The sequence below is a fragment of the Chionomys nivalis genome, chromosome 5, assembly GCF_950005125.1.
Source record: "Chionomys nivalis chromosome 5, mChiNiv1.1, whole genome shotgun sequence".
Classification (NCBI taxonomy): Eukaryota; Metazoa; Chordata; class Mammalia; order Rodentia; family Cricetidae; genus Chionomys; species Chionomys nivalis.
In genome coordinates, this window is record NC_080090.1 from 33,816,036 (window position 1) to 33,843,586 (window position 27,551).

Here is a 27,551-nt window from a genome sequence, read left to right on the forward strand (position 1 = left end):
TAAAACTATGACAATAAGGATTGTCATGGAAGATGTGACGAGAACTCCAATGTGATAAAGCAAGTATCCTAAATTTGATCAATTTCAACATGTTACTTATTTGAGGTAGTCATTAAAGACAACAACAAAAGAAAACATAAGATTTCTTTATGTTGTATGTATTGAGATCTAATTTAGAATTAGTTAGAGGAAAGGTTTCAATTCTTACTGTCTTTCATAAGCATACCGTCCTATAAAGAAAAGTGAGCATGATATTTCGAAACCTGATTTTCCTCATGCTCTGGCTGGTTCTGAATCCCTTATGAAGGAAGTTGTCTGGTGCTGGCACTATCTCTCCACACCATGTCCCCTCTGTCACTCCAGCTACTTTAATACAGAAGGGTGAAGAAGAGGGTGAGCCCACCAAAACTCCTCTCTCAACCTGGACAGGCTGGTGAAGCTCTGACCAGAAGACAGCATAAAATGACACTGTGCCTGAAGTGATGTCATAAAGGGCTCCATATCTCAAACCGCTCACAGCAGACCTTGTCCCCTCAAGCTCTTGAGCCTCCATGAAGAAAGTTCATACCCATTGATGCTGTAAAGAGGCCCAAGTCACAAGAAGAGACCACAGGCTAAGGCTTCATGACTATCCCAATTGAGTCCCACCCTGGAATTCCTCAATGCTGGTGCCACAGGGGACAATGAGGAAGCTTCCAGACAATTCCAGTCTCTGCTAGTGATTGGCACTTCCCAGGTTTCTTTTCCTAGGGGCCTCCTACTCTACCTTTCCTGAGGGTCTGACCCACTTAACTCGAGATCACAATAAAATGGTTCTGTTAAGTCATCAGTTGGGCCACTTGTCATATGGCGGTGGATGGAGGAACTCTCCCCACTCACAGGGGACACTGGCAGCAGTCCACAATCTCCATCTCTTGCCTGCTGATTTTAGGACCCACAACTGGCCTCCCATTTTCCACACCCCATGAGATTATGGGGTCAATTACATTCAAACTACCACAAGGACCAAATGAAGTCCAGTTAGGAGACTTTGAAAACTATAAAGCACCCCAAGAAACTTGAATGAAGCCTGGGTGCATGACACAGCAGACAGACGTATTTCAATCATGTCACAAAGCGCTCTCTCACAGGCATCAAATCTCTTATTTGTTTATTCTAACGCTGGGCATCAAATCCAGGGCTTTGCACTTGCGTACACAAGCACTGTATTTGTGAGCTACCTCTCTAGTTTCATAAGCACTTTAATAACCCAGATTGGCCATTGAGGTCTTGATTGCTTTGTCCACGGTAACTAGTGAGCTCAGCCACCTTTTCAGTTAACAAAGCACATGGGTTCCTTGAGGTACCCCCTAAGGATGCCCTGTGAGGGGCTACTAGGATTGGAGACAAGGAGCCCTCATCTGAGACTCCTGCAAAGGACCCATGACTGCCACTTGTCACTGTCAGCATAAAGGCTAAGAGGAGGGGCAGGTCACAAAGTAACCATGTCAACCTTTCTGTCCATCACAACCCTAGGGTGTTTTTCCCCTGGTAGGGGAAGGGCTCTGCAGGTAGTTGGGGTAAGGATACCTTCTAGCCCGTGTCCTGAGTTTATCAGGTGCAGTGCTAGAATACAAGCTGTGATCCTCAATCCCTGGGTTCAAGCAGAGGTGGTGGAGACAAAGACCAAGAGTAGCTGTCATTCAGCTACTTGGAACCTTCCACAGCATCTCTAGAGCTAGAAAGGCCACAGGGACAGATAGCATGGGTATTCACGGTCTCCGCATGTCTTGCTTGGCATTCTTTCTGTTACTGTTCCTATTACCACCTCCCATTTCTAAGGCCAAGAGCCTCCGCTACCATGGCCCTGGCTGGAAACTCTTCCGCCGCCTGGGCAAGGGCTCCAAAAGTTCCCAGCAACGCCAGGTTCAACAGATGAGGCAAAACTGGAGCCAGGGCAAGAGCCCAATGTCAGAGGACTGCCTTGGTGTTTTCGACCTCTACATCATCCTGGACAAGTGAGTTGCCCTCCTGCACTGTCCCTAGAGAGTCCTTGGGCATCAGTGGTAGGTCTGACTCTGTAGGACAGGCAAGATCATTGTGAGCAGACCCCGGAATGTAGGCTGTCACTTGTTTCCTGAATGCAAAGAGGCCAACACAGGCCTTCTGGATGGCTCTGTCCCCAACATCTTGACCCTGATCTGGTCACCATGCCCCTCAGGCCCAGAGGCTACTAGGAGCTACCCACAGAGGGACCTTGGAGATTGCCGTGGCCACTGTGGGAACTCTCTCAGCTTTGCTGCTCCAAGTAGCCTTTATTTTAATGCCTTAAAGGTTTACCTTTTTTCTCCCAACACAAGAGCCTACCCTGGGAAGAGCCTGTTTTTTCTCAGTGTGGTAGGGAAGTTAGGCTGGTCTTTAGACCCCTCCTGGCGACGAAGAGAGGGAATGGAGATGGGGTCAGAGACCCAGAGAGGCTCAGGGCTTCTCTGATGGTGCCCCATCCAACTATCCAATTTCTTGGATTACAGAAATTCGCAGTGTGCTCTTAATTTCTATAAAATGAGAAATCTTGCTTGCACTTCTATCTCCTCAGCTTAGCCATTTGACGTGTCTGTATTTTTCTCTTATTTTCATACATGTATGAAATGTATTTTAGCATTTTATTGCCATTTACCTGCTCTCCTCCTTCCCCTGATAATCCTTTGCTCTCTCTCCCTGTCTACCCTCGTGTTTGTTTTTTTGATGACCCAGTGAGTTTCATTAGGTTGTGTACAGGTCCATCCTTTCCCAGTTTTTCCTTTCTTTTAACCCAATCTTGGGTGATAGTCCCCTGACCTCACAGGGTGTGATATAAATGTCTCACTTCCACCTGAATTTCAAGTCATTCCACGTGGAAGGAATCACTTACTCTTTAACCAAGTATGAGCCTCTGCGATTGCTGTTGCTCATTGCAAAATACAAACAAATTTTTTGGCCAAGGTTGTTTGGTCAAAGTCGATGCTGATAGTAATCATAGTTGTTTAGAAAGAAGTTTAATGGGTCTGTTGTATCCTGTTAACAAAACAATAGGAGTAGCTTCTCCACCAAAGCCTGTGATCTCCCCGCCACAGGCTTGACTATGTTTTATAAGACCAGATAAGAAGTCCCTTTTGTGGAGTAGGACTCAAATTCAACCAGAAAGCAACTGGTTATCAATAACAGATCTGTTTCAATTGCACTAGTGGGCACAAGGCTTACTTGGCCTCTTTCTCAATTCTTAGGATATGTGCACACTCCAACATAAATGGCACATGTAAAAATTAAGAACTAGGATTCACATACCTCACTTGAAATCATGCTTTCCCATTCCATCTATTCTCCTGCAAATATGAAAGGACAGAGGGGGAGGTCCTGGGAGCTTCAAGTTTAAGCAGAAGTGCGCACAGGTGGGTAAAGAGAATGGAGCAGTAAGTGGGTTCTCCAAAGATGAGCATATAGGGGAAGCCTTATGAAGCCTAACTACTTTGGACACTAACTTAAAAATTTATTAGTCATTTGATGTTGACAGAGGTTTCTGCTTCATTTCCTAATGTATGATCACTTTTAGAGAAGTTCCACAGACTGCTGAGAAGAGCATACATTCTGTAATAGTTGAGTGGAATGTTCCAGAACTGTCTACTGGGTTCATTTGAACAATGACATCATTTAACATTAATGTTTCTGGCTTTTTGTCAGGAAGACCAATTTATTGCTGACAATGGATGCTAAAGTCACCTTCTGGTTAAGTTGTGGTTTTATGTTTAGTGCTGTTGTTGCTGTTGTTTGTTTTAGCTTGTTTAGGTTTTGTTTTCTCAAGACAGGCTTTTCTTGTGTGGCCCTGGCTGCCCCAGAACACAGTCAGTAGACCAGGTTGGCCTCAGTCTCACAGAGGTCCACCTGTCTCTGCCTCTGCCTCCCAAGTGCTGTGATGAAAGGCATGTGCTGCCACCACACAGCTTTAGTAGTTTTTTTTTTTTAACGAAATAAGGTGTGCCCATGCTCAGTGTGTATGTGTTTACAATTGCAATGTCCTCTTGATGGAGTCACCGTAATCAGAAAAAAGTGAGTTTCTTTATCTCCAGGTTAGTTTTGACTTGAAGCCCTTTCTGTCAGACCCTCAATGGTGTGAATCTTGTAACAGACAAGCAGGAAACAATGGAGAGTTTTGTTCTGGCTCAGTGGACTAGGCTATCCTGGTAGGCAAGACATGACAGCTACAGCTGGTATGATATGGGGGCCAACAAAGAGCTGGGAAGACCTAACAATCCTCAGGACCCAACCTATGCCCCAAATGTTCCACAAGCTCCAGAGTAATCTCACCTGAGAAGGAACTTTGATACTTAATAACCCATAACCCAAGAGTTTAATAAGGGAACTCCAGGCCAACCCTGGGTCATCTTCTAGACCTTTCCTAGTGTTCAAAAGCCTTCTGATAACAATAGTGCCAGTAACCCTGACCCACACATTCATGGACAGGACTGGGAATTGGTAAGTTAAAAGGCAGTAGAGGCAGAGTGGAAAGCCTCACACATCAAATCATAGGTAGCTCTTCCAGTCAAGACATCATCCTTCATCGTGAGACAACACAACCCTCACCTAGCATAGTCAGACACTGTGGGGAGCCACTAAAGGCCCTTTTGGGGACCTCACAGTCTCTATAGATGAAGCTGTTTGACTACCTTCTGCTCACTACTGACCCTGAAGAAGATCACTTCTCATGATGATCCACCATGGTCAGCACTGACACAGCAACATGTTGCTAAAATAAAAATAAACAAACCAACAAATAAATAAAAACAATGAACCCTTGGGAAGGCTAAAACTGCCCTTCCCTACCTTATGATGTTACATCATACCTTAACATACATCTCCTTTGTCTTCAGGTCAGGCAGTGTGGGCTCAAACTGGATCCACGTTTATTCATTTGCAGAGGATTTGGTGAAGAAATTTCAGAAGTATGGCTTCTTCTGGCTGTAATCTCTGTGTTTCAAGGGAGTAGTTCTTTTGTCTCTTAGATTTGATGGGCATGAGATCCCCTCATAGAGGGAGCATAGGCCCAGGCTGGTGTGCTAACATGGGGGACAGCATCTAGTTGGGGTACAGCAACACTGGCTGATCCTCCTTGGGGATTTGGTGTCGTACAGTGACAGAGTCCACCCTCCAGGACCCCTCTGAGTGGAAAGGACACCATGATAGGTTGTAACCTATACTGAGCATAGGATGTTCAGGGCCAGAGGAGTGAGCTGGGGAGCTTGTCATATAAAAACAACGGAAAAGGCAGGAATCCTCAGAAAAAAAGTCTCAGGGTCCTAGAGAAACTGGAGTCCTCAAGGCAGGAGGACAACCAGGGTCAAAGGGTGACATTACTGCGGCCACAGTGCTTATCAGACACAACTTAAGAGAGGTGTCTATGGCTCACAGGTTCCAGGGGGTTCAGTTCCTCCCTCACAGGCATGTCAAGAGGAGCGTGTAGCCAAGACTGTTCACACCGTGTAGACCAACAAGAAGAAAGCTAATGGCAGGGACAGGGACCGGGCTCTAACTGTTGATGGTCTGACTTGATAATCTGCCTCAACCAGCTAGATACCACCTAAAGATTCTACAGGCCCCTGAAATAGTGTCACCAGATGGGGAACGAGTGCTCAAAATCTCGGTTATAAGGGATGTTTCCAACTCAAACTATAGTAGTGACCCCCAGTAAGTGGGTAGTCCCTAAGACTAGGGGAGTGAAGGTTGCTCGGAAAAGGCTGGGAGAAGAGGACCACAGGTAGTTTGGGGACAAAGCCATAGTAAAGGTTATGCTAAGTCAAGGGAATCTGATTTCCTGCTGAGTTATAGGGAGAGAGGAGGGGGAGGCATGTATGTGAAAGGCTTCCCAGACAGAGAGTGACCTCGTTGAGTTGGAGGCAGGGAGGGTGAAGAAAGGTGGCTAGAGATGCAAAGAATCTGATAGCCGGGACCAGGGATGATGATGTCCCCATGGGGGAGCATGAGAGCCTCTCTGCCTGTTCAGAATGGGTGACCTGAATGTGTGCATATATGAAAGAGGAAAGGCAAAGGGAGAGAAAAGAGTAAGGGGAGATGGGAAGAGAGGGAGACTGAGGGAAAGAGACACTGAGGGAGAGAAGAGAAGAGAGGCGAAACATGGGAAGGAGCAGGGGTTGTCCTGACGCATTCTCTCTCTTCCCCGGAGCTACACATCTCTGTGGGCTTCAGAATCCTTTGCTGATTTCACCTTAACCCCTCACCTCTTAATATCCCCAGTGCGAAGGAGCTGGGGTAGGAGCAGGGATTTTTGTGTATGTCTGCTCCCTGACAGACTGATGATCTAGTCCATTGGCTTCTCAGTACATGTGCTTTGTCCCCAGCCCTAAAATGCGGATTTCCGTCATTACCTTCTCAACAGACGCTGAAGTTATCATACCACTCACCTCAGACAGGTAGGTCTTGCCCAGTGGCCGGGACACTGGCACCTCGAGGAAATTGAAGGTTTGTAGAGACGTCTGAGTCTCCAACATTGCCCATCCATAGGGGACCTATGGACCCAACTTGACCCCGAACCCAGTTTACTAGCACCCTTAGGCCTGTACTTAAGCAGAACTCATAGGCTTGATACTTCTAGAAGTTCTCCACCTCTGAATCTTACATACGCCCTGCCTATGACAACATATGGGAACTGGGGAGGTACACATGTCAGTACCCTTAACACCCATAATAACAGGGGATTGGTGAGACATGCATGTTCTCTGAGAATTCTGGCCTGTGTCGCTCTCTGATTGGGTAAGTGAAACAGGGAGGCATCTGGGAAAACCTGAGGAGAGCCCTGGAGTATGGGGAGCACAGGTCACCTGTGGTTATCAATCAATAAGGAAGCGTCAAGATGAGAGCCACAGGAAGATATGGGGAACAGGTAGCCACAAAGTGGGGTGACCCAACAGTGAGAGCATCCCAGAGGTAAGAAGTTGGGGGCTTCTGACTGATGAGGAGGAAGATCAACTTTACATGCTCTTCCAGAGACTCCATACAAAGTTAAAAAGCCAGAAAGAGATGTGGAGACATGAAGGATTGGGGTGACTGGAGGTGTGAAAATCTCTGTCCTGCACCCTAAAGGAAAGGCAGGAGCAAGAGTGAGGGGACAAGCTCAGGGAAGGGACAAGAGTCTCTGAGTCTATGGGCATGGCACCCAAGGTCCATCTGGGAGGTGGGGCAGGAATGGACTAACTCCCAAGGTTCCAGGCCAGGCCCGCTGCAGTGTACCCTAGTGGCTGGGTTTGGGGAAAACTTGATTAAATTTGAGTGGTAGAGAGAATTCCTGAGGGTGATTCTGGCAAGGAGTGCAGAGAAGCCACGGGGCATAGGAGAAATAGAAGGAGATGCTGGGTGTCTCAGGGGTTATCCTGGGCTGAGTGGAGAATAGAAATAGAAAAAGGATAGTGAATCCCAGCACTCGGGAGGCAGAGGCAGGTGGATCTCTGTGAGTTCAAGGCCAGCCTGGTCTACAAGCTAGTTCCAGGACAGGAACCAAAGGCTATGGAGAAACCCTGTCTCGAAAAATCCAAAAAAAAAAAAAAAGATAGTGGGCTAACTCAGGCAGAAGGATAGAATCTAAGGCCAGATAGAGGGGTAAGCGATGGGATGACCGAAGGCTGGGGGTTGGCATAGAGTGGAGCTAAGCTGGCCAAAGGGGGGAGAACTGGATTGGGTTGTGCTGGCAAAGGGATGAGGGCAGAACTGTGGCTGGAACTCCCCAGCTTGGGCCCTGATCAGCTCATCTTCTAGTAGGACGTATCTGGGCCAGGCATGGCCAGCTCTCAAGGCCTGGGTCCCAGGTTCAGGCTTCTCTGGTGGGAGCCAGTGGAGTCCACAGTCATATCTAAGTAGACAGACTGCTGCCTTTAGCAGGCTGGAGGGAAGGAAGTCAGGTCAGGGTGCTGTGACAGTGGAGACGTGAGCTGGTCAGTAAGTCAGCAGGGTAGCATGGCCCCCTCTAGACCTACACAGCAGATAATAGACTGTTCAGAAGGAGGGTGACCACGGCGTTAGGTCACCCATTCAGAATGCAGAGACCCACTGTGAATCCCTACCTTAAATCCCAGGATGTTCTCCAAGGACTTAACAGACAAGGACTCTGTCCAAATCTCCAAGGCCCTGGGTGCCTAAAAACTTAAACAAACTCAAAGAAAACCAGACCTTCCTGTGGGGCCCACTGAATTCCCTGCCCCATCCCGCCTTCATGCTCATGGATCAGAGGAAGACCTGGCTCAGAAGGGAGAGAGAATGTCCCTTGTCCAGTACCCTCTCTCAGCCGGGCGGCCTGCAGGGTGGACAAGGCCGTAGGACTGCTAAGAGATGTTTTGCCACTGCCAATATCTTTCATGCCACTTTTCTGTTTTATCCCTTTCAGAGAAGAAATCCAAAAGGGCCTTCTCACTCTCCTCGAAGAGGTGCCTGACGGATTCACACACATGCAGAAAGGAATTCATAAGGTACAGAGAGCTGTAGCCCCCTCTGGGCACAGCTAAACTGGCTTGGTGTAGAGGGCCACATCTCTGCATCTCACTATTCCTTTTTCTTCTTTTCCTGGCAGGCCATAGAGCAGATCAAAAAGGCCAACTCGGAAGGTGAGCTGTCTGTGCCTTCAGTGGGGCGGGACCCACAGAGCTAGGCTCCCTACAGGGTCTGTGTGTAGATCCTGGGCCTCTTCAAGGCTAACTCTTGAAGCCTGTCACTGCCCCTCCCACACACACACACACACACACACACACACACACACACATAGTAGCTGGCCCCTCTGGAGCACAACACCCCACTCAGGAGGCTTCAGAGAGGACCAGAAGCTGCATGGGGTCATGTGTAGGCTTTGTTCTCACTAGGGTCCTTGGCGTAGAGATGGACTGGGAAATAGAAGGAAACACAGGGCCTGGGTAGACTGAAGACCCTGTGCTGGAAGCCAGGGTTTGGTTTCCCTCTGGCTGCTAAGTCTTCTCCTACCTCTTGCTTTGTTTGGTCAGCTTCTTAAGCCCATGAGTCAATCATGTCCACCCAAGACCTGTGTCCCTCTGGACTATGGGTCTTATGGAATTCGGTGGGGACTTTTGATGAGGGGCCATTGGGTTCCCTGCCTAAGACTTTCTGACTTGGAGCCTTGTGGCTAACAAGAAGGCAGTTAGTATAACAAAAGCTATATTTTATTATGCTGAGGGTCATCACACAAGGCTCATGCTCTAAACCCCAACTCCAGTCCTAAGTCTAGCTCCCCAAGGCTGCTCTCCTGTGCAGGTATCTTAGCTGAAGGTCAGGCCCAGACTAACAGAAGTCTCCAGCCCCAGGGCAGATCAAGGTGGTGTCTCTCCCAATACACGGAGCAGAGCATTGCTCTTGGTCTCCGATATATAAGTATATGATTATGGAGTGTCCAGTGGGTGTCATGGAGTTCTAGGACTGTGTCTGGTTATCTTGTGTGAGTGATGTCACTGGGTTCTGGTTATCAGGTGCAGCATTGGGTGTAGTGGGGATCCTGACTAAGCTATTTTTACATCTCTAAAAGGCATTTTTCACTATGCTCATTGCAGGTCTTGACTCACTGGGTCTACTGTTCCCATTAAGATGTCCCTAACGTAATGCCTGAAGCTGGCCCCAGGCTCCACCTGCCTCAGTGGGCATCCTCATCGAGGAAGGACGTTTCCCTTCCTGTTTCCCCGCCAGCCCAGGGAGAGGCTGGGCTTGTGGCACAACCCTTAGTTAAGGGAGAGGTTCCACAGCCAGGGAATAAGAAGTCAGACCTGCTGGGAGAATCTCAAACCCCTCCTGCTCCTAATCTGTAGAACAAGTAGTACCCAAGTCTTTTCATTCTATGAGACCAAGGAGTTAGAAACAAGCAACCAACTTTATTGCTCTGAATAGTGCTGGCTCTGCAGCCTCACCCAGTAGGCCACTCCCACTAAGCCCACCCATGTCTTGCTTCTTCTGCAGGCAGCAATGTCAACAGTGTGATAATTGCTCTGACTGATGGGACATTGATAGATAAGCCATTTAAGCAGACTGTGGATGAGGTGAGTCCAGTCTACAAGTATCAGCATTTTGCCTCTGATATTTAGGGCTGGGTTTTTTGTTTGTTTGTTTGTTTGTTTTTTGTTTTTTTTTTTAGCATATTCTTTCTTTTAGGCCCAAAAAGCTCGAGAACTTGGAGCCATCATTTTCACCGTGGGTGTGCATGATTTTGACAAAACACAGGTACTTCAGACCAGGTGACCAAGTACCCCTGTATAACCTATTAGAGCAAGACTGTAAAGGCATCTTCACAGTGCCAAGAGAGTGGAACTCTCACCTACCCAAAGTGCCCTGTCTAGAATTAGCACTGCACAAGGGTAGCTCACATAGTTGAGTAAGCCAACCCCCTCCATAGAATGGGTAGGAGAGCTTCCCATTCCTGAAGTTTGGACTTTGAATGAAAGTCAGGGTGTGTCTGACACCCTCCTGTCATCATGGCCTCAGGGCAACAGTAACTGCCCCAGGTCTGGGAATCTGTTGCATCAGGCTTCTGGTTTCTGCCTCTGAGGTTCTAACCGGTGGTGAGTTTTCTCCTATCATAGATGGTAGAGATTGCAGACAGCCCAAGTCACAGTCTCGCGGTCCAAAAAGGGTTCTCTGCTCTGCAGAGCATCGTTGACACAGTGAGCAAGTGGGATGTTGGGACACTGGGGAACCCTGTCTGCATTCCCTAAGGCTTACTATCCTTCCCCCCCCCCCTCTCTCTCTCTTTCTCTCTCTCTCTCAGCTTGCTGCCAAGACATGTATTGAAGTGTTATCTGTGCAGCCTTCCTATGTGTGTATAAAAGGTAAGAGCTGAGGGGTCACAGACATGGGCAAATGGTATAACTCAAGAGGGTGTGTATGTTTGCATAGGTACATGTGATATATGTATTGTGGTAGTATTGATAGTGATCATCACCTTAACATGATCTGGAATTGCCTAGAAGACAAACCCCTTAGCGTGACTGCAAGGGAGTTTCTCGACTGGGTTAATTGAAGTGGGAGACAGCATTCTAGACACAGGCAGCAGCATCCAATGGCCTGCGGTCCCAAGCTGAGTAGTTAGAGAAGAAGAGAGTGAGCTGAGCACTGGCATTTACATTCTTCATGACTGTGGATATGATATGACCAAATGCCTCACGTTCCTGCCACCATGAACTTCCTCCCACACATGATGGATTGTATTCTTGAACTGTGAACTAAAATGTAAACTTAAGCTTATTTGGTCTGGCATTTTGCTGTCACTGATACAGAAAACTGGTATCAGGAGTGATATTGTTGTTAAATTCTGGTACTTCTTAAGCCTTTGAAAACACCTTATAGGAGAAAATTGTCTGAAAGTTTGGAAAATTGACACAGAAAAGTGCAAGAATTCTCTAAGAAAAGCTTAATGAATCATTTTGTTTGTTTTGTTTTTGTTTTTTGTTTTTCAATACAGGGTTTCTGTGTGTAATAGTCTTAGCTGTCCTGGAATTAGCTCTTGTAGACCAGGATGGCCTCAAACTCACAGAGATCTGCCTGCCTCTGCCTCCAGAGTGCACCACCACCGCATGGCGCAGTGGGTCGTTCTAGTGGAAGTCTGGAAGACCAGTATGCCAAGAGAAACACAGACAGTGGAGGCCCTTAAAGACTGTTGGGAGCCTGGATAGCCTGGGTAGAAATTTGGCTGTATTGTGTTTGTGTCCTGAGCACTTGAGTGAAGCTGAATTCAAACTTAAAGGGATATTTTTTGACAGAAGAAATCTCAAGACATAATAACACTCAGGGTTGTCATGATTATCGCTCATTGCTAACCGGGTCTACAGTGAAGAGAGCCACAGAAGGAAAAGGATATGGAAAAAAAATGTGCTTTTTGACTGGAGAAAAGGAGTGAATTTTAAGGTTGCAAGTGAGGCTGGAACTGAGAAAGCACCTGTAATTATTTAAAGTCCTTAGCATCATTCAAGAGAAATCTGCTCAGAACAAGGATAGTCAGAAAGGTCCCTGAGGACAAGACTCATAAACTAGTCTATCCTATGAAATGCAAATTTATTTAAAAAGAGAGAGCCTGAACTCAGAAGGGATTTCCAGGTCAAAAGTGACCTTCTAGGAAAGTGGTTTCTCAGAGTCAGAAACCAACACATATAATTACCACTACGGCTTTGTCGTACAGGGGACCCAGCGCCATCCCAAGCTGACAGCAGAACTTGGCAGTGTCAGTCATCTGGTACTGATTTTGTGGACACACAAGATACAATGCTGAGGGGGTAACAGATTCTTGAGAGAGCTCTTTGAGCCACCCAATGTGCAGCAGAGCCAGAGAGAGCTCCTTAGAGACCTTTGCTTAAAGCTGTGAAATTGAAGCCCCTCTTACAGTGGAGACCCCAGTGTGTTAGGGATTCTAGAACCACAGAGCATCCACTAAAGAAAACTGCAGGCATGTAGTGGGGCCAGCCAAAGAGAGGCTCTGTGTGCTGAAGGAGTCAGAGCCAGAAAGGCAGGGCTACACAAGCCCTTTGAATCCAGTGGTTCCAATACAAGCTCCAAGATGCAGGACTTCCGAGGTCTGTACTCTTGAACTGTCAGTCAAAATAAGCCCTTCTTTCTTAAGCTGCTTTAATGAGACAGTTTGTTACAATGAATGAAAAAGGTAATTAACTTGTGTACGGCTGATGTATGGTTTGTGCACATGTGTTTCTCTGTAGAAATGTGTGTAGACAGGAAATTTGGTTTGTGTGTGTATGTGATATGTTTATGACATGTGACATGCATGTGGGTGTATATGATGGATGAATTGTAGGTGTGATATTTTGTGTAGTATAAGTATGGAAAACTGAGCTGGAGTTTTTTGTATAAATTATATGTTCTGTGTGTGATTTGTATGTTTTGTAGGTAGGGCATCTTCATGTGATACTTTTGTGGTAAGGTTTATATGTATGTATGTAGTATATCTTGTCCCCTCTACATTGGGAAAATTTAGGAGAATATTATGGGAAGGAGGGTATGTGTGTGGTTTGATGTTTGGGGAAGTGAATATATATGGTATCTTGTGGTATAGGTAGTGTCTGTAGTCTGTCTTGTAGAGATGTCTTGAGTGTGGTAAGTGTGCTTTTGATGGATGTGTATGAGCAGTGTGTATGTGTATGGCATATGTAATATGATATGAGTTGTGGAAGGGCTGTGGAGTGAGTGGCTCAAATAGGCATGGGTGAAGAAAGTGATGATTGTGCTATGTATGTTGGGATGTTCTGCGTTGTGATGCATTGTGGTGGAAGGGTATATAATGTGTATGTACCATATGATGTGTTTTTATGACATGTAATACATGTCTGAGTTTTATGTGGCATGTGGTGTCTAGTATATATTTAAGGAATTTAAGGCATGCATTTATGTTGTCTGCTATATGAGAAGAGTATATATGATATCTGTGGTGCATGTTTACAACTGTGAGTGTAGAATAAATCATGTGTGCTGTTTTATGTAGGACATGGAGCATGTCCATTTATGAGTATATATGAGGTATTAAAGAGCTTGAAGTGTGTGTGTGTATGAGATGTATGATACTGGTGATTAAATATGTAGTATTTCTAAAGGCACATGATATTTGTGTGCTTGTGTTTTATGGCTGCAAATGCCATAGGCAGTATGCATGTGTATGCAGTATGTAATACATATTATAGTTAATATGTGTGTTACCCAGTGTATAAAATATGTACATATGGTGTATGTGTGCCTCTGAAGGTACTGTGTGTATTGCAGTATATGTGAGGATGAGCATGCATGAGGTGACTATGCTTTGGGTATAGTATGATCTACATTTAAGGTACATTCTGTGATTTGTATATACATCACATTACATTGTGATGTACGTGCGAATACTGCCTATTTATCTCAAAACAGAAGGTGTCATAAGGCTAAGAAGAAGGTATTTTTGAAATTCTCAAGGAAACCCTAGAAAGTGGGATGGAACCACCAACACATTCAGAACACTTTGGCTTTGCTAGAAAGACCAGGAGCAGCTGAAGTGGAAATCCGTGTGCAGTTTCCACGTTTGCAAGATGGGGTCAGTAACAAGATGATCATATCGATGGGTGAACAAACCATTGGGCACAGTGGGCATCTACACTGCTCCTGGAAATGAGGAAACACCCAGTGCCTGGCAAAGACACCCACAAAGACAGGAATGCTTACCGCACTCAGGCTCTGTCATGGCCAACACCTGACCTCCAGGACTAGAACTGGCAAAGATGACCTCTGTCCGTCCCCAGGTCCCTGCATCTGTGTGCCAGGAACACACGTGTGTTTGTTTCTGGAGGAAGGATGCCTTTCTTTGTCAGTACATGCATGCAGACTTGGCCTCATAGAGCTGGATCTTATGTCCTGCAGAAGAGAGAGAGGCAGGGAGCCCTAAGTCTCCTTTTACTACTGTGGACAGCTTGGCTCTTCCTCTGCTTCTAGTTCAGGCAGCTGAGTCCTGACCTCCAAATTCTTCAATGGGAGTCCAAGACTCCAGGCCGAAGAAGACAAGACTAAGCTTGCTTGGGGACTGTGCCACCCTCAACACCTATGTAAGCCAGAGGGCCATGTATATGCTCCAGTACACAGAACTATGTTGTGAGATGTAGAGACAAAAGAAGGTGTGAGAACGGGCAGCATTCTTCAGCAGACAGAAGCTGGCCCTGATGTTTCCATCCTAGTCACTGGCTCCGGGCTGTCCCTGCCCCTCCCCGTTTTATGGAAAGTGAGGAGTCTGCTATGCTGTAAGATGAAGGGAAAAAAGACCTCCGCTTCTGGGATAAAAAATAAAAATAAAAAGGCCAGCAGTATAGCCTGCTTTTGACTGTCCTGGAGCCCACAGGCTTTGGTGTCTGGAAAGCTGTGACGATCCCCAGGTAAAAGCATGAGGTTGTCACTCTTTCCTGCCTGAAGCTGAACGGAGGCAACAGGTGCTTCCAGATGTCCATCCGTTCAGTCACTGATCTGCTAAAGTGTTGGCCAAAAGTTTGTGTTAAGCTCTCGCGTGAAGAATACCGGCCAATTTCAGAGAAACCCGAGGCAGAAACCAGGACCCCGAATGCAACAGAATTGGCTGTTTGCTTGAGGTGGTACTGAGTCATCCTGTGTGCTATGGAGCCTGAGGAGAGTCCTTGTAGAGAAGGGTCCTTGATCAACCATCCTGAGGCATCTGAAATACAAGGACCGCAGGAATGAGCTGGCCCTGGGCCCCGAAGCAGCTCTGCAGGCAAATGAGGAAAAGGTAGAGGAATCCGGTCTGTGGAATCACCCACCCAGCCATCCTCACTGATGTTAGGAAGACCTTGTTAAACCTCAGAGTGATTGGCAGGATGAATGAAGATGAAGAAGAATGTGTTGGCCTTGGGACCTGGATCTGAGAGGCGCCATCTCTTATGAGGGACTCTCTTGGGTGGGTCAGGGACTGGATCCATTCCTTATGCCCCAGCCCTTATTCTTGGGGTCTCTATTCATATACCATAAACATAGGAAAGAACTGATATTCTTCATGCTCAGGGGTACCACAGGCATTAAGTAGGAAGCTGGTACCTAACCCTGTGCAAAGAAGGCCCTGAGTCTGTACAGTGCCCAAGTAAAGTAAGGAATGCAGAGGTTTCCAAGCAGGAAGGTTTCAGCTGAGTTAGCCTAGCTTGGAACAGGTCTGGGACTCCCGCATGAACTTCAAATTTGTTGGCTCAGGGATCCCAGAAGGACTCCTAACTTGGCAAGGCCCCTCCCTGTTACATTAGCATGGATGCTCAGTGACATCCAGATAAGGATTTGCCCTACAAGTCCCACAGATGACGGTTCAGACACTGCTGTCATTTCACAAGGGCTCCCGAGAATTCCCTCTTCAGGGTAGCCCTTCATGAAAGGTGAGACTAGAGAGAACATGGCACCCAACTCCTCTGCTCCAATGCTCAAATGTTCTTCTTGCAGGTGCCTACCAAGTAAACATTAGCGGACGTGGGTTTAGTAATGCGAAAGACGTGAGCCAAGTTATTTGCAGATTCATGTTCAATGATTCCAGAATCGTTGGTAAGTAGTCCCTTGGCATCCCTGAGGTATATGTTACCATACAGAATCATTTCTCTAAGTCAGCCTTGCCTTCTGTTCTTGCTGACCACGTGCAATGGACACTGGAGAGTTAAGGCAGCATGGACCAATGGAAAAAGGACCAAGTGGCATGCCTAGGTCCGTCTGCCTTCATACAAACATAGGGAAAGAATAACCCCCCAGCTCCCAAAGGCGTCTGGAGGCTGGCATGACACTGGCCCATCCCCCTGTCTTCTGCTCCCCTTCCCAAAAGTCAAACACTAGAAACTGGTATCTACAGTTGGGACAGAACAGAAGCCTCCAGACTGACCCTGGAAGATGTCTGGGAAGTCTTTTTGGAAAACCATTCATTACAACACACAGAGGGGAAACTAAGGATTGGGAAATTGGAAGCCTAGCCAATGGGAATATAGCTCAGCCCTTGACTTTTGCCCCAGCTCAGTGGACCGGGAAAGGAATGTGTGTTAAAGATAAGTGGCCTCTGTCACTGTTACAGAATTCTTCTCTGGCTCCCAAAGGAGCAAAAGAAGAATCTCTATTTCCTTATGAACCTTCTCCAGTTCAGTAAACAGTCCAACTATCCACCCACCTCCTGGGTCTAAGCCTGGTTGCCGTTCTTGGTCCTTTTTTTCCTATTCCTGTACCGAGTCTGCCAGCACTTCATCTTGCCTTTATCTTGAGCCTCCACAGTCCCTGGCAGACCCATCTCCCTAGTAGTAAAGTCCAAACTTCTTCCCAGAGCCCACACTTCCAGCAACCTAGTAGTAGGTGCCGTACCATGTGCCTCTCACTTAGCCTGGAGCCCCCAGCCCTAAGATCATTTCCTGACTGCTCCTAGCTCAGACATCAGCAATTCCCACAGAATCAGTGTCAGTGCACATGGTGCACCAAACACAAACATACCAAGAATTATTGTCCATGGTCTTGACGCACCCATGGCCCATGCTCAGTAACTCACATCCCACCCAGTGCAACTGCCTGACGGTCTCACCACTGGATATCTTTAGCTAATCCCAGACAAGGCATCATTGCATGTGTGTATGCTCATTTTTTAAAATAAGAAATCATATCTCTAAAAGAAGGAACCTTCACCAGTGACTGAGCATCTGTCTTCTCCCCAATATGCCCTACCCATCTCTCTGCCCACCCATGTTACAGCACACTGCACTCTGTCTTTTGCGTTATCCTGTGTGTGTGTGTGTCTTTTCTTTTCTCTCTTCCCTGGGGTGCAGGAGCCCTTGGCTGTGTGTGCCTGCTGGGTATCAGAATGTGGTTCAGTAGTGGGCAGAGCTGGGACTCAGCGGGTGCCCTTCAACAAAGAGAGACAGGGGGATGTAGGCAGTCATCAAGCGGTGTGAGCCTCAGACAGAGGGTGCCAGTGGAGGAAGGACACCCCTATTGATAATCTTGTGTCATTCTCTTTTAGATGAAAGCCCTACTGATATGAATGACAAAAGTATATCCTGTCCTGGACCAAGGATACAGCGTGCTGGAGAGTAAGTGCCCCTTGCTGGAGGTCCAGTAGTTTGTTTATCAGAGTAAGTGCCCCTTATCAGTAGCTTAGTGCAGAGTGCAGTGGTTGGTGTTTACCAGTTCGTGGGGAATCTAGGGTGTACCCTCTGCTGTGAATCACTTATCTGCCTATATGTGGGTTCCATTTCCCTTCCACAGGTCCATGTTAGTGTCCCTGGTAGTATTCAGGAATACACAGTGCTCAGGCACTGCTGAGGGCAGAATGGAGGAGGTGATGGGTCTGAGGGTTCAAACCATTGTTTCAATATCTCCCTGACCCCTTAGCTCATGGCCATTATGGCCATATGACATGAAGTCCTCTTCTGACCTCATCTGTAGCCTTCACCATCCCTGAAGAGGTTGACTTGTTATGCACTGGGGATTAAAGTTCTCTACCTACCTACTCACTATCAGGGAACTCTACTCTAGCGTGTCAGCATCGTAACTGAAGGCTGATGTGTGTGACCATTTCAGCAAACCAAGGCTCCAGGGCTCTTTCCATTATCTAACTCTCTTTTCTGTGCACTAGGGAAGTCTCTCTTCAGGTCAGTCTGAATAATGGCATCTCCTTCATTGGGAACAAACTCATCATAACCGGTACCAACTGTGGGAGTACCAGGGTAAGAACCCAGGGGTGTTACAGATCCACCTAGAGGTCAAAAGATTAGTCACAAAAGGCCTGGAGGTGCACACAAGTCCCTTAGGTAGTCTGTGGCAGTTTCTCAAAGAGCCACCTGGGACAGGTACAAGGCTTTGCCAAAAACTGTCTAAGACATGCAGGGCACACAACAGCACCACATGGATGTGCCAAGCCTGAGTTTCTGCCAGCAGCAATCAAAGACGTGAATCAGAGTCCCAGTAGCTAATGTGGACCCAAACCTACTCAGGGTCTCATCTGCCAAGTACCTGCTGGCTTGGTGATTCCTGTCATTTACAGGGTCCTCAGTTGCCCCTCTCCTCTCCATCCTTGGCTGCCCCCTCTGCAGGCTTACTATCACCTGCAGGGCATCCTCTCCCACCATGGTGGGGGAACTGTCTGGCCTGTGGACCCCACAGCTCATTCAGGGACCCTGAGGGGAAAGAGCTGCTCCTCAAGGGCTGCCTTCCCAACTCCACATCTGTCTTTCAAGCACCTGAGACCAGTGCAGTGTGACTGAGGGGTATGCCCAAGAGAAAGAGCTTTGTGTCCACCTGTGACAACTCTTGAGTTTCTCTCAATATTCAGAGGAAGGAGGGGTGAGCTTCTCGGACAAAACTGAGAGATACAGAGAGCAGCCAGGGATGGAGAGGAGCCCACATCTCCCGGCCCTACACCTCTTTAGTGGCCCAGCAGCCCAACCCTCTCCTTGAGATCTGATCACCCGTAGCCTAGGGCACTGTCCACCAAGGCCACAGCAAGAACTGGCATCCTCAGACCTGGGAGATACTGAGTCATCCTTTTCTAGGTTCAAGGCTGGGAAAGGTTGACTGCCCTCTGAAGACCAGCCTGGGCCACTAACTCAGCTGTAGCCCCTTGGGTCTAGGCAAGCTGGGTGGAGAGAGTGTATGCACAAATAAGAAACAAGGGGTGGGCACATGGGAAGAAGCCACTGTTATCAATCACAGGGGATTGCAGTAGGCAGCAGCAGCGACAGAAGCAGCAGTAGCAGCAGCGGCGGCAGCAGCAGCAGCAGCAGCAGCAGGGGCAGCAGGAGCAGCAGCAGGAGCGACCTTAAACCCAACCAGTTACAGGAAGAAGACCCAGATCCAGACCCAGACCCAGACCCAGCAGACAAAACACAAGGCAAAGTCACCACTGCTTCCAACAAACCACCAGAAAAGAACCTTCACTGGAACTGGGAAACTTTTATCTTCATATCAATCTTTCCGGTGTCCTTCCTGTTGCTGTGCTGCTTATGGATATGGTGCCACATGAAGGTTAAGTCCACTGCCCACCCCTCCCCCTTGCCCTGGCTCCCACACACATGTCCCCTCTCCAAGGAACAATGTCATAGCGCAGTATTATAAACCAGCCTGTTGGCAATTTTCCATCTGTTCCAAAGTCCTCCTGTCATCCAGGAGAGACACAGACTCTTAAGTTTAAAGCCCCAAGCCCTAGAGCAGCCTGGGTTCTGAGAATTCTCCAGCCTTGTTGACGCAGAAGTTCCATTTGAGATGCCTGGGCGATGGGCTGAGGCTGGCCCTGGAGAGAGGTCATCCCAGCACCCATTGACCGTAACCATCTTGTATCAGCTACACATCTACAGGCCTCAGAGGTGCCCTGTATGTCAGGACAGGATCCCTCATGTAGTCCCAGTAGTCCCATATGCAGGGTGATGCCTATCAGACACGATTAGTTAGGGCAGAGCTACCCTTGATACCAACTCCTTTCCCGAGCCGGGTATAGCATACAGCCCCATACTGGGCTGCAGAAGTACAAAGAAGCAGCAGAGCCACCCTCCCCCACCAGGGACTGCAGTTACTGTTCAGCTTCAGGGGGAAATGCACCCGTCCAGAGACGTAACCAGAGCTTGGCTAAAGCAGAGCCAGATGCAAAGATGGCACTGGCATCCTGAGGACAGGGTGTGAGAAGGCAGAAGAGCTGGGGAGCTAGGATGGAAGGAACCCTCCAGAGAGCTGAAGGAGGAGGAGGAAGTAGCAGCCCTGGGGGACAGCATGCAACACAGAGCTGCCAAGGCCCACCTCCTCTCAAGGGCACAACGAACAGAGAAATCTGGGCAGTAAACTAGAGAGTGAGGAGGCGGAAGGATGAAGGGGGAGGCTGAAGGACAGTGAGCTTCTGCCAAGGGGAAGTGTGGGCTCCACTATAGTTGGGATGGGACTGATGAGCCATGCTCCAGTTGTGGGCCTCTCCAGGGACCAGAACTTTGATTCGTGTAGCCTCCCCTCTACCAGAGAGGAAGGAGGTCTGCCTTAGGCCAGGTAGAGCCCACTGGACACAACACCACAGGCAGTGAACACCTACATAGTCACCCAGAGGCCTTGTTGTCTCCCTGTTCCAAGTCAGGGTCCCCACTGGCTGCAGGGCCAAGGCAAAGCCCACTCTTCCCACTCAAGCCCACATCTGTCTGTTTTACGTTCCAGCATAAGGAAAAGCCGACGCCACCAGAACCAGAGAAGGTGAGTTGGGTAAGGGAAGAGGGTGACGCTGTCACATGACGAGGCATCATGAAGTCTGAGCCCAGAATCGCTCACTACTTTGGCAGTGAATGGGTGGAATGCAGATCAATGGGAAAGTCGCGGGACTCAAAATAATGTCACCCAGACTCCCTGCATTTCACAATCATTAGGGCTTTGGTGACCTGCGCCACTGTGTGCAGCTGTCCATTGATGAACTGGTGTCTTTCAGTGGATCCCATAGGATTCCCTATAGAATGCCAAGGACACAAACGAGTGCTTAGTATAGGAGCTGCACGCATCAGACCCAGGTCTCCATCTCCGGGCTCAGAGCCTTTGGGCTTCTCTACTCCTTGTCTGTCACCTGCTGAAAGGGCTTCACTGAGGTCTGCCTAGGATGTCCAGAACTGGGGAAAACAGAGGATATCCTAACTGACCATGAGCTATGAGAGATGTTCCCAGCTGAGCAGAGGGACTAGATGGGGAAGCAACTGTGTCTTCTTTAGGGGTGGGGACCAGAAGAGGTAACAAAAGGCCAGAGCAAGCAGAACCTGGACCTGGGCCTGGGCCGGAGTTGGAGCGGCTTTCCTGTCCATGTGGGAGAGGGCTAGCTGCAGAGTTGCCCTGGGAACTTGCCCCTGTATAGGCCAGAACCTAGTGGAGGAGAATGCCACCTGGCACTGCCCACCCTCTGCACAGCCTCCAGGCTAGGTTTCTGCCAGCAAGAGTGGCCCCAGGAGAATCAAGAGCACAGCAGTGGGCTCTTGGCATTTAGGAAAGCTCAATATCTACAAACCAGAGGGGCTTTCTTGGCTGTTCTTCTCATGAATGACCTCCCGGGTGTGGGTTACAGTCTTCCATTGGCTCCATAACATTAGTTGATTAACTCCCCAGTGCAGGGGTATGTAAGGCACGGTGTGCCTCTCCCTGTTCAAGAAGCTGCAGGCAAAACACACACCAACCCTTTTCACTTCCAGGATCCAGAAGAGAACAAGTCCCCTCCTTCTATATCACCACCGGCTCCTCCCATCCCTCCTTCATCTCCATCACCTGTCAACCCAAGCCCTACTGTGATCGTTGCCTGCTGTGGCTGTGGAAGCAGAGGCATCCAGGTGACTGGGGGATGGGCATGCTGTGACCCTAGGCTCAGCTCAGGGGGGATGGGCACAGCCAATCATCACTACAGAGGTCTGACTGTGGACAGGATGCAGGACATGTAACACTTTACGTCTGAGGACACCCGGCTCCCTGTCTTTCTTCCAGGGATAGAGGGGAGCAGCACACAGGAGGGTCTTCCAAGTGCTTGCATCACTGTTGTTGCAGGTTCCCTGGACATGGTCACTGTGTCCTGTCTTGCCAGTGTCTGGTTCCAATGTCATTGTCTCTGCCCCAACGATGTCATTGCTGTCCCCTTAGTCTATGGACGAACGAATCAAGATATATTGGGTATATCTTGCAAAGTCTGATACAGTAAAAACAAAAAAGACCAGTCATGAGTTACCATCTGTCCACCAAGAACTGGCCAAACGCCAGTTGCCCTGGCCAGCCAGGACCAAGGCTCTTCCTATACATGCGGAAGAGCTGATTGAGTGGTCTTAACGGCCACTGAGGTGGACAAAGAGAGACAAGACGGAGGTAGATGACATGGAGTTCTGAAGGGGCATCACAAGCTTCCTATGTGGAACTGAGCTCCAGGGCAAACAGCCTTTCATCTGAAGCCCCTCCTTCCAGGAGGTTCAGGCCACCTCAAGAAAAGGGGAAGACAGACAGCAGCCCCAGATCCCAATATGGAGACCCTACCAGAACAGTGCTAAGGAACAAAGAGCCCCAGTCCCCTCGGGGCTTTGAAGTCTTCCTCCCTGCCCTGTCTCTATCTGTGGTGGGCCCATTACTCCCTCCAGAGAGCTTCTAAGTCTTCGGCCATTACCAATGACATCTGAGAGCCATGCCAGCCCATTCCCTGCCTGTGAGCTACAGTGAAACCAACACAGGTCTTCTAAGAGGAAAACAGCCACTGCCAGTAGCCTGGCCTCTCTGGCTCAGCCCCACCCACTCCATAGGACCCAAGGACTTTGAGCTGTAGGGCTGAGACCATGAAGTTCTCTACAGTTAGGCCCGGGGTTCCTCCAGCCTCCCCTTGCTTTACCTGGGACCATGGGGCAGCAGACCCTGATCGAGACCTGGACCTCTTGCCAGCCTGACCTGTGTGGCCCAAGTTCTGGCTTTTTCCCCCTTCCCAGGCCTTCTACCCAGACACTTCACAAAGCCCATAGCTCCCCTGGAGGCCTCTGCTTGCCACCACGTACCCGTCAAACCTCTGAACTTCTCCAAAGCACCTTTTCTTCCACATTGTCCTAACTTCTTCGTCCTCCAGTGCCTACTCCAGACACCAAGTCTTTAGACTGGTCCCTCTTAGGAGAGGATGGGATTTGATTTCTTGCACCCATGTTGTCAGAGTTCTAGTGAGTGCAGAACCCTGTGTCTTTGGGGGGGCAGCTCCCATGCACTTCTGCTTGCTCATGATCCCGAATGCTTTTCAGGGAAACCTGGACCCATGCTGCCGCTGCTTTCACCCAGGTTACCACCAGATGCCATTGATGTGGTGTCATCCCAAGGTCCAGGTGAGTCAGACACAGGAAAACTCCAGGGCACAGAATGGCCATCGCTTTTGTATTTTGAATTTGCAGTGTTCTGGATCCACGGTTTCACGAGAGCCATGCACTGGAAAGGGTAGGTTTTAGCTGAGATGACTTCCTTCAGGGCTTACTGTGAGTAAGTGGCAGGAGGGGCCTAAAGTCCCCGACAAGGTACAAAGTTAAGTGAGCATCAACCAGCACCTGTTGCTCCCTTCGAGGCACAAAGTAAGATGTCCACTGCTGTGCCCTCTGCAGGGACAAATAAAGGGATAAATAAAGCTGGGAACTGTTTAGGGCATGGATTCAGTAGGGGTTGGTCTGGGTCCTAAAGCCTCTTGCAGGACAGTCATCTTGCGGCACTGGGCTTGTATAAGTAGAAATCAACACTAACCCAGCTCACTTGGCAAGTTCAGACAGGCTCCTGTATGAAGGCACTCTGGGATGCTCCACCAGGCTGGTCTTCTGCCTGAGCAAGGAAGTACTGTCTAAGTGGGACCCACTTAAGAACATTCTGGAGACCTTAACCCTAGTCTAGCAGCAGGTAGTGGAGGTTGTGGTCAGGGACCCTGCTCACATACCCTGTCTCCCACTAGAGGCCACTGAGTGTCCGGTGCCACCCTTCCCGAAGGCGCCTTCAGGCACAGCCTCACCTAGACAAAAGCAACAGGAATAAGATTCTGGTGGGACTGGGTGTGCCTCTCCTCCCACTCTGCGTCACCCAGTGGGAAGGCTGTCCCTAAGCTCCCGATCCTGGGTAGGAGTGGCGCGCAAGCTTGAGGACTTGAAAGGAGCCTGCTTGTTCTAGTCACCTCATAAGCTTTCGTGCCTCAGCTAATCACAACCCAGGGAATTCTTTACAAGTTTCAGTTTACCGCAAACCTGGGCATTTATGGAGTAGGAGTAAGTGGCTTTTCTGCCTTGAACTTTGACAGCATGAATGTCTGCCCCGTGGCCCTCCACTTCCCGAAGGAATTTGTCTAGTTGGTGCCAGCTCCTTCGTAAATACGCACAAACTGTAGTCAAGTTTGTGAGTCACATCCACTGAGGTCTGGGTTCTCTTCAGTTCATGCTTTATCTCTCTGCCTGTTAAACTGATGGAGATCTGGCTTGGTAGATGTACAACTGAGAAGCCTCCCCCTGCCCTGAACAGAGTATCTACCACAATGATGGGGCGCTCCCAACCCCACTCATCTTTCTATGCCTACCCCCTCCACCCAGGAGCTGCTTGGAGCCTGGAAACTCATTCCATTCTCACGACTGCTCAGAGAAACTCTAACTTCCATATAGTTAGCCATGGTCTAAGGACTTCCCATAAGCTAATGATGAACCAAACCAATAACTCTCTTGTTGGGAGGAAACTCGAAACCTTTCATCAGTCATAGTCAGGAGCCAGACCAGCACCCTCCAGGCATTGTGTGTGTGCTTCCTTCTCTGTCCTGCTATCTTTGCAGCTGTGCAAACTGAGGCACTGGCATTTAGTTTGTGGCTCAGCATGGTGAGGCTGTTGAGTGGTACAACCAGGTTGTGAACTGAGCCTTCCATCCAGGCTCTGTCCCAGGAGTCAGGGGTGTCAGGGTGACCAACAGAAACATTTGGACAGTACATCTTCTAGTATAAAGTGTGATGTATGCAAAGTGTTTATGAATATTCCTATCTCAGGGGCCTTAAAGTGATTATTTAATGCCCAACATCCAGAATGTCCCTTTTTGTTCTTGAAGTTTACAAATACACAAGATAGAAAAGAGCCGAGTTATTTACAGACATGCATAAACAAACCAACATGGAGATAAAAATTTCCACAGCATCTTAACTGTGCAGAGGAAGCAGAATTATTAGACCCGTAAAGCCAAGTGTGAATTCACCAAAAACAATCATGAGGTCCTGTGAAGTCTTTGCAGACATATTTTACGTTCACAGAAACCAGATCTAGAAAGTTTGAAGAAAACTACTCACAGTCCTGAGGTAGAGGCCAGATTCTTGAAGGCAACTTACTTAAAACAGCTGAGGAAAGGGGGACTTTTCTGATACCAGCCTAATCGACAGTCAGAGAAATTCTCCAAAAATAATGATTTACTTGGGAAATTTATTACGGCCTTGCGAGGTGCTCCCACATTCCAGAGTGGGCCGTGCGCATATGAAGAATAAAGGGAAACTTTAAAGACCAAATTAGAAGGTTCACACAAGTTTCTCTGAGCCAATAACCTTTAGTCACAGGAATCATAAGAGGACAATAAAGGACCAAGAACAAAGGGGGCAATGGCACCAGTCCACACCTTTGAACTGGTCACTCATGGGCAGACATCCTTGAAGACTATGTTTGTGTGAAAGGGATTTAAAAGGCAATGTATATCTAGGCATATGGGCTACCGGCTGCTATGGAGTTACTGTGTGTATACAGCCATTGATGTGAAAACTTTATAAAGATCTTTGGGCGGTGTGGTCCTAGCAGTGTTTTGTGACCGTTTTTCTATATGACTTATATTTCCTCCTTCATAAATAATCAGCTTTCCCTATTTTAATTTCCGTTTCTATTAGGACTTGATACATGTGACTCCGTATTGATTATGATTTGTTTTGATTCAAAGGAGCATTGACAAGGCCAGCACTGCCAGCCGAATCCTGATAAGTCCTCACTCTACCACCTTAAGTGAGGCAACTTTAGCTTTCCGCCTCAATTCCAGTGACTTCTCTGTGACCTTCTGTTTTTGTCCTTCCTCCAGGGGAGATGCACCAACTTTGCTCTTGGGAATCCCAGCTGCACACATGCCTCCTGCAGCCCAAAGCTTTGCCTTCCTTCCAATAGAGACTGTCTCCATCTCACAAAACCTTCATACTCCTCAAGGATTGTTATTCAACCCAGTGGGGAGTGCTTCGGCATCTCCCAGGCATCCTGCAGCCCAAAGATCTGCCTTAAAGCCGGCCAAGAATGTCTCCCTGTTGCACCGAGCCTGTGCTCAAAAGTGTGCCCACCGAGTCAGAAGTGCTACACTCTCGACTGTTCACAGTCCTCATACTCAAACAGGTGTATCCCATCTCCCTCCAGAATGCTGCCTCTGCTCCCTCCCCGTGCCCGCCAATCTGTAGAAACCCTTTGTCAAGCCTACCCTTGTCGTCCATCCTCTAAAGAACCAAAATTCTAAGTTTAAGAGGTGTTTGTTTCTTATATTGGACATGTGTGCCAGGTCTTAGATTGTAGGGAGAAAGCTACAATTGACTACTCATCCGCAGGCTCCATATCTAGGGAGATGCTCGCCATGTGAGGTGAGATTATGTTACATGTACCAGGCAATACCCACTTGTCTCACTTCCTGTAAGTCTATCTTCATCTGTCTGCAAAAGCTTGGACAAATGGGAACTTCCTCGAAGGTCTCTGTGAAACTGAGACCTCCTCCCAGTCTTTAAATACTCTTCTGAGTTTTCTTTCCCTCAGTTTTTTTGGCAAACAGAAGTACTTGAATGTTTCAACCTGGTTGCATGTTCCTGGTTTCCATTTTCTAGATCCTTGAATCTTGAAAGTATCCTAGGAGGAAAGAAAGCCCCTTCTAAAAGCAAGACTTCTCTCTCTAGATAAGCCATATACTCCCAACATCCAAGAGAGCCTCCCATCTGCTGCATCAGGCAAACCTCACCTGAGTGTCCTTAGAATCAGGCTTCAATGGGACTGAGTGTTACAGTGTTCAGCCACCCAGCCTGTGACCCGTGCCTATGTGATCCAGCAGGTACTAGATACATCAGCATGAGGACCCAACAAGGGGCCCCAGGGTCCTCTGGAGACTCCCCAGGGAGGCCATGACACAGGCTATTCAGTAGTCCCAAATCTTGATCATTGAAGTGTCAGCTTCTACCCTCTCCATTTCCCTGAAGGTTATACTCAGGCATTGTGGTTGGATTTCTCTAATGCAAATCCAGGTGGAAATATGCCACACCTTGGCTTGTAACTGGTTTTGACTAAGTCGGTGGGTAATGCTGGTTCTACCATTCTCCATGTTTCCACAACGAAAGCCATGCTGGAATGCTTTATGTTGTGTGAAGGGATTTTGGGGGCTTTTTCTCTCCATTGCATAGTGACCTCCAAGCACTCATTCAAGGGATTCCTGTTACTACCCCAACTTCCCTGTTTGGTACTGCCCTTGACGTCATCACAACTTGGGCTGCGTACTTGAGTCCCATTTTTTACCTGGATGGGACCTGAGCTTCTCCCATCCT

At 48.2% G+C, this 27,551-nt stretch overlaps 1 protein-coding gene across 1 annotated transcript; it reads left to right on the top strand.

The window, feature by feature from the left end:
• Positions 1-1,764: 1,764 nt before the first annotated feature.
• Positions 1,765-26,485, top strand: Antxrl (ANTXR like). The gene is made up of 16 exons (XM_057769116.1): positions 1,765-1,997; positions 4,884-4,955; positions 6,369-6,440; positions 8,405-8,486; positions 8,588-8,621; positions 9,973-10,052; positions 10,165-10,233; positions 10,593-10,673; positions 10,778-10,838; positions 15,964-16,062; positions 17,507-17,576; positions 18,122-18,212; positions 20,677-20,712; positions 21,687-21,821; positions 23,250-23,330; positions 26,066-26,485. The coding sequence occupies exons 1-16, from the start codon at positions 1,765-1,767 to the stop codon at positions 26,483-26,485; spliced, it is 1,716 nt and encodes a 571-aa protein (XP_057625099.1).
• The last annotated feature ends 1,066 nt before the right edge of the window (positions 26,486-27,551 follow it).